This window comes from Vidua macroura, chromosome 1 (genome assembly GCF_024509145.1).
Source record: "Vidua macroura isolate BioBank_ID:100142 chromosome 1, ASM2450914v1, whole genome shotgun sequence".
Classification (NCBI taxonomy): Eukaryota; Metazoa; Chordata; class Aves; order Passeriformes; family Viduidae; genus Vidua; species Vidua macroura.
The window spans coordinates 134,132,080-134,144,617 of record NC_071571.1 but is presented as its reverse complement, the minus strand read 5'-3'; the positions used below and the strand labels follow the sequence as shown (position 1 = coordinate 134,144,617).

The window sequence follows — 12,538 nt, the reverse complement described above, 5'->3', positions numbered from 1 at the left end:
ATCATAACACCATGTAAAATACCTGAAACAGATTAATGTTCAATAAAATAACCCGATTTTTTTTTTTGTAAAAGGTCTTATTTATTTGATACAAAAAGTTATGGTTAATTCTAAAAACAGTGGTGCTATTACATCAAAAAAGAAATTTAAAATGTTAGTGAACTTGTTTTTGATATTTGTATTCTAAAATGATTATTATAAAAAGCCTCTGCCATGTACAAAACAAGGCAAAGGCTACAGATGCAAGGCTTTGGTGCCTTTCAGTCCAGTACTTGCATCCAACTCTATTGAAATAAATTCTGAAAAAAATAGTACAAAATTAAAAAAAAAACAGGTATTATAAAAAGGGAGGGAAGTTATTTTGGCAGTTCTTCAATGATGATTCGGGAGACTGAATTCCATCCAGTAGAAGCATCTCCCCGTGGATAATCTGAGCACGTCCCAACCCAGATGGCAATGTCCACCAAGCCAGCATTGATCCCTTCACACAGACCTTCCACTGGTTAGAGACAAAAATCAGGTTACCTCAGCAGACACAATCCTTTTGTATTTCACAACTGAAAGTGGACTCAAGTACTCAAGAACAGCAGCTTGTTGCTGTTTAGTTAAATATGAACAGTTTTTAGAATTTTAAAACAATCTCAGAAATCAAAACTATTATGTAGAGATGTGGCAACATCAGTTACAGCCATGCAGTGCCTCTGTCCATGCTGCTGTTTGACACTCATTGCAGTACCTGCAGTACCAGATGGCTAAATGGGAGGTATACCTGCTGCTTTAAATACCCAAATTTACACACTGGGAGCTGGAATATGGCTTCATACCCTTCCAGACATCTTTCTAGCAGTGGTGGGAGGGGGTGGGAGCACAGCCATGCCTGGTTTACAGCTCAGCTCTGTAAAGGTGGTTGCCACCCTGTAAGCTTTTCCACACGTCAGTCACTGCTTCTGCATAAAGTTGCACTCCTGATGCCCCACTGGCACCACTAGCTGGAGGTGGGGTAATGAAGATGAGTCAGCTCTACCCCTATGCTGAAAAAATCCTGTAATAGCTTTAGACATTAGATTTCATGTAGTCATGCAGTACAGGGAGGAAAATGGAGAAAGGACACAGACTTTACATTCCTTTTTCTTAGTGTCACATCCTTTTATATTGAATGAATTCACTAATTTGTCTCTGCTAAGCAAATGAATAATTGCTCCCAGATATTTCACTTTGGAGGTACTTTTGTGCCCCACCTAAAATCAGAGTAGAAATTGCAGGAGGAAAGTCTCATTTTTGCACAGATAGTGTGCAAATACCAGTATTTTAAGCCAGGATGACACTGTCTACTTGGCAGTAAGCTGTTTCTCCATAGGCTAATACAGCACAGAATGTCTCTGTAATCATATTGTGGCAGAGATCAGTAGACCTGTCTGGACAGAAATCTCTTCCATTTCTAAATCTCAGGTTTTAAGTGCCACGAAAAATGCCACAGCAAAAAGTACCACTTAATAAATAATTATTATACTGTTACTTATCAGTAGTCAACTCTGAGAGAGCAGAGTAAGAGGACAAGTGTGAGTTGGCCACTCTGCGTTTGGTAACCGCTGCTGCCTTCTACTCCATCTCTGCTCTCCCGACATACATACCTGAGGAAGTTCTGTGTATGTTAATAGTAGAATTCAGCTCTGGGCTTCCTTGATCTAAGTATATTATGGCTTCAATAGGCAGTGGGCCAGCACACTCTGCCCCGTTGAAGGTGAAGTACCAGCGCTGGCAGCAGGCGTTCCTGCACTTGAGCCGGAGGGAGCCGCTGAAGAGCACGCGGAGGGCGCTGTTGGAGCGCATCTTGGTAAACGTGCATTCCTGACAGGAGACAAAGGTGCTTTGGCACAAACCTCTGGCTTTGAGCCTATTTATTTTCTATATATTTATATTTAGGACACAGATTTAGTAATATATTTATTTCAAAATGTTTTGGCTATTCTCTTTACCCCCCTCTGGGGAAAAAAAAAAAATCAGAGCCTGTAAAATCCATTGTGGTGCAAAGATGCAAATCAGAACAGCACCTCAGAGATGGTAAAGGAGAAACAGATTATGGAAATTCTTAACTTTATTTTGATAACACCTACTGTTAAGTTGGTAGCTTAGTTGCCTTCTGGGATTTATGTAAAGGGATATAAGCTCTCTGAAAGCTGCACTCAAGCCACAGGATCACACAATCAAAAGGATTGGAAGGGACCTCTGAAGATCATCTAGTCCAACCCCCAGTCTTTGCATGACAAGACAGCACAGTTTCTGTCTCTGCTAACAGAAATCCTGGACTTACCAATTATCACAAGATTTCTGAGCAGTTTATACCCAATAAAAGCTACACAACTTAAAAGTAAATACTCATGTTTTTAAATGGTTGTTAACCTGTTTTCAAAATGCTTGATATCATGGGGGAAAAAAAAAAAAAAACGAAAACAAAGAAAAAAAGCTAGGGACAGTTCTGTAAGTACAAGGCAGGCTGTAAGAAAAGTCTGCTGAAAAAGTTGATTCTCCCTCTAACCACAGCACAGCAGTTAAACTGCTATAATCACTCTGGGCTTTGCTTCATAGCTGGGATTGAGCAGGGATTTTTCCAAAAGTTTTACACCCAGGGCTGCAGTGGAGGACAGATTGTGTCAGTCTGGGTGACACTGGCAATTCTGCTCCTGAGCAATGGTGATCCTTTGCAGTAGCATCCTGCAACTGAATTTCAGTGAATAACCACTATGAAGCAAGAGTTATAAAGACGGGTACAATTAAGAGACTAAAGATGTTCATCCCTTCTTAGGATTGAAATGGTGAAAACCTTGCCCTGTTTTGGGCAAGCTAGAGGTACTTTTTTGGTATTGTGACTTTCAGCCTTACAGTTACAAATCTGGTCTACTAAATGTACTCTTACACCAGGTACAAAATTCTTCCGAAACCCTATTCCAGGAATGAAACAGGCACATAGCTGAAACGCAGCTGAAAGCAATCCAAAGTAGCTAAGCTTTTCAGAAGTTCACCATTGCATGCAGAAAAAGGCCCCAGCAGGGAATCTGTGAGGCTGGTGCTGCCCAGCTCCCAGAGGCAGACCTAGAGCCCGCTGTGGCTGGTGCAGCCCCTCCATGCAGAGCCAGCTTACCGCGATCTTCCCAAGGTCGATGCCGTAATTCAGCGCACTCCACGAACACTGCTTGAAGTTGGGTGTCCAGGACTCCTCGATGCTCTCACGCATGCACTCACCCTTCTCCCCTTTCAGCCCATCCCGTCCTGGGATTCCAGGTGTCCCAGGGATCCCATTGGCTCCTGGGTTTCCATCCCGTCCAGGAACGCCACTGGGGCCTTGTAAGCACATGCCATTATACTGGAAGACAGAACAGATCTTGCTGCTTCCATCCCTTATCTCCAAGGCTAACCAAGTCAAACACAAGTGAATAACAACAAAACACAAATCCCCTGCTGTGCCACAATGGGCTATTTCTGCATCTCCAAGAAAATGATTCCACAGAAGGAAAAAAAAAAAAAAAAGGAAGAATAAATTTTCAAAGATAAGCAGTCCAGCAAAATTTGCTGTAAAATAAGATGCCTTTTTTTAACAAAAAGATGCATAAATCCTAGAATTAAAAATTTACCTAGTCCAAGAATTAAAACCTGTTGGAAAACCTCACAAGAGTCAAAACATTTCAATACAGAAACAAAAAAATGTTAATAGTTAATAGTAACTTTCTCCTGACCCACCATTACTTGTATAACTGTCTATGCTAATACGTGTTCAGTATTATTTTTCTTTTTTTTTTTTTTTTAAGAAGATTTTCCATTTCATAGCGAGCAAAGGTGCAAAGGTTAATGCCACTTTTCTTCTGTCACTGCTCCTCTGGTGATGAGGTGACAACCACATAGTGATAATCAAGCCCCACAATTCAGACTACAATAAGCACACAAATGGATGGGGATATGGATGTGGGAATCTGCACCCTAGAATAAAGCTGAACTCAGGAATCCTATTTGTAAAGGGAAGGTATCTGTGGGAAGGTACATGTGGGAGGAGGGCACACTAACATCCTTCCTAACATCACAGTATTAGGAAAGATCAAATATTGCTTTCCCAAACTCCATGTTAACACACATTGCCTTTTCACCTTCTGAGACTTGGAGCTGCCCACCTTGGAGCATAGGTTTGTGAAGCCCAGGGCTCCCTCCCCCAGCAGCCTGAGTGCTGGGATGCAGGAGGAGCTCTGGGCATGGGAATGCTGAGCAGGAACCTGCAGGGGCTGGCCGTAGCTTTTACTTCATGTGCTCTGTCCCACCTGGTGACTGACTGCTTCCTCCAGTCTTCATCCCAAAACCTCACAAATAGCTGTATTCTGCTCTTCCACTTTCTCACATTTATTTGTCTTTATCTAGTTTAAACCACCTAATGCCCACCTGTTTCAAAAAGAAACAGTGCTGCAGCTATTCCCCCTCATGCCAGCCATGCCCCTGTCTGCACTGCAGAGCTGTAAACTACAGCCCCCACGCTCTTTCCTTTGTCAGAATTTTCTTCTGAGGCTGTGCCTTTTCACGAGGTCTGCTGCAAAAACCAGCAGAGCCATCACAGGCTTAGCTGGAGCCACACCAGAAGTAAAATCAGTGACTCTATAGAGAAGTCTAGTATGAAGTCAGATGAGGGTTTGACTAATGGTTGCTAGCTTTCCCTTACTACCTTCACCAAAGAAAACCCTGCTGGCTAAAGGCAGTGGAAATACTGGAATATTTTCATTAAGAAAACCACATTTTAGAAAAGTTAGCTGAAGAGAAGGCTGGTTGGCAAAGCACACACCAACCCAGGAGAACAATGCAAAGATATTTCTATTTCACACAGCAACAGTTATCTGGTTTTGCAGTTGCTTTCCCACTGGACTCTATTTGTAACAGTGACAGGCTCTGGCTTTTGCATGTGGTTACTCACCACAGAAATCCTGGATGTGGAAATAGGCAAGAGCTGGGTCAGGCCAAAGCTCTGGCCTATTGCCCCCCATCCCCAGAGACACCAAGAGGGGCTGACCTGCCTTCGCACAGGAGCTGCCACCCACAGCCAGACAGGGAGAGCACCTCAGCCATGGCACATCCCAAAAATAAATGGGAGCACAAGAATCACCTGGGCTTTGGGCTCTACTCCAACTAAAATTATCTGTCTTGCCAAGTCAAGAATTTTTCATGTTTTCTTAAGCTGGAAATGCATAAAACATACTTTAAATATCTACTGAAGGCAGAAGCCCCCCTCAGTTCTGCCTCCACTCTGCCCTGGCAGGGCTTCTGCTGAAGCAGTCTGTACAGCTGGGCTGTGCACGAGTCAGCTGCTACTGATTTACCCGCACTTTGCTGCTCACTCTGCTGCACCCAAAAAGCATCGAGCAAATTCAAAGAAATGAGGCATCCTAAAATACTGCTTAGAAAATGTTAGCTCATCCATGTGTACAGACTCCTTATTCTCAATGCAATTCAATTTCCACAATAAAAGTGAAAAGGCAATGAAACAGTGTGAAAGAAAAGGAGCTTTGCTAGCAGTGATGCTTCCAGCACATCACTTTAGAGGGTCTCTCTGGAGATCATGGAAGAAATGGTCATACGATTGATTTTCTACAGAAGGTGAACGGCAGTCCAGCAACTTACAGAAATACCTTCACATCTGCTTTCTACATTCCAAGGACTGGAAAATTTCCCTCCTGTCATCATCTATCCCTGAGATGGGATAGTCCCAATGCATTCAGGTTTCTAGGAGCAATGGAATTGCAAACAGTGGTGTGCAGTCCCTGCCGCCAAAGGAAATAATGCATTCATGGACTCAAAGGAAAAGTGTGTTCGGTAAGCATGCAGATAGTTTTCAGAGCATGCAGATAGTTTTTCTCATCACTATTTATCCACTAGCATTTTAGGAGATAAACAGCAGTTAACTGCTTATGTTGGAAAGAACTAAGCAGCATTTACTACTTATGTTGGAAGGGCAGGAAGATTTCGGCGTTGCCCAGCCCACGGCGCTGCCTCGGCTCCCGCCGCGATGTCCCCCCGGCACCGGGCACGGCGGGGAGCGCGGGCTCGGCCGGCTCCAGCCGCCATCCCCGACCCTGGCCCGATGGGGAAAGCACTCAAACACCGGGCCGCCGAAAGCCTGCGGTTTGTGTCAAAGCCCGTCCAGCGCCTTCTCCGCGTTTTCCTGATTCAGCACAACAAGGGCATAATTAACTGAACCGAGAGATGCCCGCAGCGCGGGACCGGCGCTGCTCTGCTGGAGGGGCCGAGAGGTTTTTCGAAAGCCTCTGATCGATCGCTTTTTTCATATCTTTGCAATAACAAAGCGGCTGCGTGGCTCCTCCAGCCACCCTCCGCCCGCACGACTCCCCCAACACCTCCGCCCGCCCCGCTCTCGGCCCCCGGCCCCGCCGCTCTCACCACGTCCACCACCTCCCGCTGGCGGAGCGCCTTCTGCTTCCCCTTGGGGCTCTCGGAGCCGCCGTGCGGCGGCGCCGCCGCCAGCAGCAGCGCCAGCAGCAGCAGCAGCGGGGCGGCGGCGGCGGCCGGGGCGCGGGGCATGCTGCGGGGCGGGGATGCGCCGGGGCCGGCTGCAGCAGGAGCCCGGGTCCGCCGCTCTGGGCGGCAGCGCGGAGATAAATGAGCCTTTCAGAGCGCGCAGCCCGAGCTCCCTCCCCGGGGAGGCCGGGAATTTCCATCCTGTAACCGAGCGAGACGGCCAGGCAGAGCCACCCCCCCGCAGCCATTGGCACGGGGCCGGGGGCTCCCGCCCCTCGGGCCGGCCCCGCCGAGCTTTCCCCGGGCCGTGCCGGAGCCCCCGGCCGCGCCGAGCCGAGCCCAGCCGAGCCGGGCGGCGGCAGCGCTGCGGGGCCATGCCCGGCTCTCCCGGAGCCCCTCCCGGCTCTCCTCACGGGCTCTCCCGGAGCCCCAGGCAGTTCCCTTCCACGTCTCCAGGTGTTTGCTCGGCACTCGGTAGCTCCTTTCCGATGAAGGAGCTGTGTCTGCAAGAAACCGCTTAACGCCACAGCGGGATCCTGATGCACTGTGTGATAACGTATCAGCTGGGCATCAGTCACAGATTTCACTTTAACAGAAATCAAGGTAAGGACAAAAAATCCTTCTGAACAATAGAGGATTTTGGACTTTCTCGAAAAACCTGGTATTGCCAGACTGAATATTGTCAATTTAGCAACAGAAGGAAAGAAAGTTCTTGGCTATACAGTGTAAACCATCTCATATTGCTTTAATGTAAAATCATACATTGTTTTTCATCATTCTAGAACTGAAAGCACTGTAAAATAAAGGATGTGATATGTCCTCAAGAATTCAAAATAGAAATAACAAATGTTTGAGATGTAGCTTCTGTATACTGCAAACTTCGTGGGATTTGTGGAGGTAGAGTTTCCAGAAGGGGGAGATAAGCTTCAACACATTTTTTTTCCCCCTGAAGTATTTAACAAAACCACACATTTCTCCTGCAGGAAAGAATGCTACAAGATGTTGAGTCATTCAAACAAGCTGCATGGAACCACATTTCTGTGTAGACTGAACCCCTTCATGTGGCTCTGCATTTTAAGCTGCTTCTGCCTTTCTCCCCTTTCCATGTCTGTGCTGGTGAAGAACAGCAAAGAGAGAGCTACACCACAGGCCAGTCACACTGCTGTCATCAACCCCGTCACACGCTGTCCTGAGAGCTGAGACTGACATCAGCCACATTGCTGAGGTGAGGGCTGCTACCTTGTGAAGAAGGGCAGCGTTACACCCTGCCAACTTCAAAAAAACAGCTGGAAAATAATAATGTTTCCCTAAACCAGCTGGGAAAATTTATGGAATTATGTAAATCCTTAATTGTAACAATTGCTTTGGTGACAGCTCAGTCAGCATCCACAAACACACGCAGGCAGAGGCTTCACTGAGCAATTGTGTGGTGCTGTCAGCAAACCCTGCCGCCTCTGGCCTGGGCTGATGGCAGCGCTGTGAAGGCGGTAATGTTTGATTTCTGTGTCACCTGCATGTTCACACAAGCGTCCTTACCAAGGGCTGGGGATCCTCAGCATCAACACAGGCTGTTGCTAAGGTGTGTCTCTTCACAGGGTGCCAAACTTCTGCATTACAGAATTAATTTCCTCAGGCAAGGTGCAGCAGCTGAAGTGCACAGTGCAGCAGCACTGCACGCTTTCCTAAGGCAATCACTCAGGGTTTTAGAGAACAAAATTTGCATGGACGTTCACAATTATTTCCCCACCTGGGTTTGCTCACCATATAGTTGAGTGTGGTTTAGAAGCTTTGGAATTCCAAATGGCTTTGCCAGAGGAAGCAAACTGAGGAGCATTGTAAGAGAAGGTCTTAGCAAACAACGGTGGGACATCTGCTTTGAGCTCTAGTGAGTGCAGTTTCTAGCACTCATTTGACTTGCAGTGTGCATTTCCATCTGGAAAACAGAAATGTCAACATCCTCTTTAGCCTTTTCCAGCCCAAGCAAGCCTTGCCATCTGTTAGGCTTATGCTCTGTGGGCTTCTGATATATTTAAATGCTTCTGAGGGCACCAATCACTGCCAAATGCTGGTGAGATACTCAAATTGAATCAGAACTACTGATCTATTTTACCTTAACTATTTTGCAGCTCAAAAGAGTGATAATAAATTTGCCTGAGCAACCTCTGACCATGATCTGTACTACATCAACTAGTGATTCCTTCAATTTATCCATCCTGCCATATGATATAGGTTTTATCTTTTATACAAGGCCTCACAAACATATCGGCAAATATTATGAGTTATTAATGTCACTAAAATTTCCCAGATGGTCAGTCTGCTCTTGCACAGGCTGGGCAGGTTCACACAAGGTCACTATGGCACAGTCAATGCATCTTGCACCATAGATGAGGCTGATGCCGTAAGTGCAGTCTCTCTGCTGCAGCTTGAGCTGCTTTCCCCCTCACACAGCCTCTCAGCATCCCAAAAATCCAGACACACAAGTCTGGAGAGGAGGATGTTCCCATACACACATGTGTTTCCATTCACCTCAGCTATAACATATTTAAATTCAAGGGACTGTTCATGGGGGTCACTGGGTCTCTCTGCCTTTCCTGTCCAAACTATTCCAGTTTATGAATACTGTTTGTTAACACACTGGTTTGAATTCAGCCAGTAAGTATTTGTTATTCAATTCAATTATTATTCAGTCCTTAGTCTTTACAGTGTGAAATAACTGCAGGGATCCAGGAACACCAGGCTTAGGTGTCTAAACATTAGAGAAAGTTAAAGGCTGAGGATCCTGAGACAAAAGAGGCCCAGGAAAGTAAATGCCAAGACTTGGACCTTTCATCTGCCTTTAACTCTTACTGCTCTTACATTTCCCTATTCTGAGGATGTCTGGGGATTTTGACCTTGGCTGGCAGCCTGATCTCTGCACCACTCTGGGGATCATGTTGTTATACCCCAGGTAACAGCAGAGCAGTCGAGGTTAGCACTGCAGTGCTCAGCATCACAACACTCAGCACCCTTGCCAATGCATCCTTGGTGCTTTTAACTGTGAAGTTCATAATTGAGATCTTGTTCACTTTATTACTGACATTTTAGGGTGAGTTTTAAGTTGGTGTAAAAGGCTGAGATCAGGGAAAACTGTTGAATTTTCAAATGGCTCTTTGCAGGCTGCCTGTCTGATCAAGGAGACAAAGAGCTGTCTGTATTGCTGTGGAAGAAAACCAAAATAAAAGCTCTTGAGTAATTTATTACAGATTTAAGAAATTGATTCCAACTTCTTCCACCAAAAAAGCCTTTGGAACGGCACAAAAATCAATGGGATTGTGGTCTTAGTCCCTTCTAACACCTCTTAATTTAAATATATGATTCATATAGCATGAGTAATATTAAAAAAAAAATCCAAAACATCTCTCCCTCCATTTTATTGCTTTACTAGCACAGAACAAAAAATCTTCCAGTAACTTCTACAAAAAATGATAAAAGCATTTTAGCCACAGCAGTGCTTTGCAGGTACACATATTAACATTTGAATCTTAAAATCTGATTTGGGGCATGTGCTCACCCTTCAGAGGTGTGTCTGTAGAAGAGAATTCCTGTGTTCACATACATGAGGACAGCATTTTTTGAGTTTGAGAAAAAAAAATCCTGAAGGTAAGTGTTAATTCTTTATTTTTGAATAAGCACATGGTAGTTCTTAATGTTACTATAGGAAATGTGTTTTTACATAATAGAAAACATGAGAGAATTGACACTTTTTATTACTCATATTAATTATGTTTTCTATGGAGAGAAATCTTTAACATTGTCTCTGACAAGTCAAGACCAGAACATAGGTCATATACCAATGAAAACTTATGGAAACAGTTCCTTCCATTGCCTGCTGGGATTCCAGGCAGATCTGGTTATTTCTGTCCAAGACAGCAGTTGATTTATAGTTGCATTTGCTTATAGCTGTGTTTCTACAATAATAATGGAGGCACTGAATATTTTAAACTAAACACTATTCACAAACAGTCAGAGAGAGATAAACTTTAATAAAACTATTTGGGGGAACTGTCTGCTTCACTGATAAAGGATAACTCAGGACATCCAGATGTTTCCATAGTGCAAACTTTATGATGAGAAGCCCATACTGTTTCCATTAGCTGCTGGTTGCAAATTTCAGACCCTGAAGGGGTCTGGTCTGTGCCTCTGCAAGTCTGCTCCCAAGAGCAGCTGGCACAATCCCAGCTGCAGCCACGGAAACATTTGGGTCTGCAGGGACATCAGGGGCACATCTGGTTGAAGCAGGTCCACTTATATTGGGTTGTTCAAGGACTTGTAGAATGGTAAAATTATTTCAGTCCGGTTTAAAATTAAATCCACTGGGTGTCCAGTGAATCATCATGTGCAAGGGGAGAGCTGAGTCTCAGGAGGAACATTTGCTCATTACAGTGGCTGGGAATCAGTCAGTGATAGAAAAATCACTTGGCTATCTCATGAAACCTCAATGAATAGAAAGGCTTATACAGAACTGAAAAGCTAACTTTCCTTAAATCCTGTGCTAATAAATGGTTATTAGGATGTGAAATACAGTGCTCCATTCAGACAGGAAGGCTTCTTCAAATGAAGGGCACAATCTTCCTTTTTCTACATCATTCATCAAATGCACTGCCAGAAGTTTGTCCTTCCAGTTTTGGAAGGTAGTAGCTCAAATAAGTGATAATCCTGAAATTAAAGGAATAGACTTGAACTTTGAAATGTTTTATTTGTGTCCAGTAAAACCTTTGAAAAGGAGTTCTTCAGGATAAGCAAGATATGAGCAGGGCTGAGGCAGGGCTCTGCAGCCCTTCAAGGTAGTTTACAGAAACCAGAGGTCAATAGCCACCATAGAAGGCACACACAAAATGCACAGAAGCCTGTAGATGAAAGATTTGGTCAAAGAAACAAACTATTTGGTCCATTTGCACAAAACTCAGAAGAGAGACAGATGAGCAGAGCCAAACAACAATGACAGATGGGAGCACATGTGATCACTGCAGCTCTGCTTCTTGGATGCAGTGGTGGAGCTTGAAGCCTGTGGCATTCCTGTCACCTGCTCCCCATGCTCACACTGACCTCAGTGAAAAAGTGCCATGGCTTGAGGCAAGCAGGGCTGTGGAGCTTCTGGAGACCACCCCCAGCATCTCCTCACACATGACCCACTGTCACTGAAAGGGCAATGCATGGACAGGGGCTGCTGGGTCAGGCCAGTGAAGTTCACCACAAATGGCTCAGTGGGGTCATCCTTCAGTCCTGAGGGGTACTGAAACAGGTAAAGTCTTGCATTTAAGTTGTTTTATGTGCTAATATAGAAATCATATTTGATTTGCATCAACAGGTGACTGGTACAATGGCACTGGAAAGGATCAAGCACCTGAATCCCTGGCTCACCTGGAGATGAAATTGTGTTTGGCCAGAATAGCAAAAGACTCACCAGGTTCCTGTGAAGAAAAATGTAATTTTGAGCCCTTCTTTAAGTTACATTTTTTCAGCAGGTGCTCATCTAACTATTCTTTTGTGAGGCATAACTTAGTGTTGGTTTCCTTGCTTCTGTCCTTGTAACTTTGCTGTAATTACAGCACCTCTTGGTTGTTTACAGATCTTATTTATGAGTTCAGAATTTCCCATTGTCAAGTAGAGGAACTTTCAGGGTGTGTGCCCTAAAAATGCTGTTGAAGTAATATTAATTTAAAAGGCAAATTCCTCCTTTTTCTTTTGTGTGTGTGTGTGTGTTTGTGTGTGTGTGCATGCGCTTTCTTGGCTTTTCCTGCTGGTTTGGTGCCTGTCCATTTCTCTCCATAGAGAACCTCATCACAGCTATCAGCATCTTTAGGTGTCTTTCTAAGGATAATCTGGCCTACTAAAATTTTAAGAAATAATTTAAGAATAATTTTAGGAAAAATAAATTAATTTGCATGGTGAGCCAGCCCAATACATTTGCATCTCATCCACCCTCTGGCACATCACACCTACACACCTATCAATGCCATGTCTCCACATTTCACAGATTCATGTGTCTAGATTA

The 12,538-nt window shown here is 44.6% G+C and overlaps 1 protein-coding gene across 1 annotated transcript; it reads right to left on the bottom strand.

The window, feature by feature from the left end:
* Nucleotides 1–76: 76 nt before the first annotated feature.
* On the bottom strand, nt 77–6,567 carry CTHRC1 (collagen triple helix repeat containing 1). Its single transcript, XM_053979631.1, has 4 exons — nt 6,427–6,567; nt 3,140–3,361; nt 1,632–1,848; nt 77–499 (listed from the first exon to the last, which is right to left on the bottom strand). Exons 1-4 carry the CDS (start codon nt 6,565–6,567, stop codon nt 357–359), a joined length of 723 nt encoding a protein of 240 aa, XP_053835606.1. The 3' UTR covers nt 77–356.
* Nucleotides 6,568–12,538: the final 5,971 nt, after the last annotated feature.

Excerpts from the sequence above, each read along its gene's own strand:
- CTHRC1 (XM_053979631.1), bottom strand. The coding sequence starts at position 6,567 with ATGCCCCGCGCCCCGGCCGCCGCCGCCGCCCCGCTGCTGCTGCTGCTG. Across the intron at positions 1,849-3,139 it reads TCGACCTTGGGAAGATCGCG|GAATGCACGTTTACCAAGAT; the intron begins GTAAGCTGGCTC and ends GTCTCCTGTCAG. Across the intron at positions 500-1,631 it reads CATACACAGAACTTCCTCAG|TGGAAGGTCTGTGTGAAGGG; the intron begins GTATGTATGTCG and ends GTCTCTAACCAG.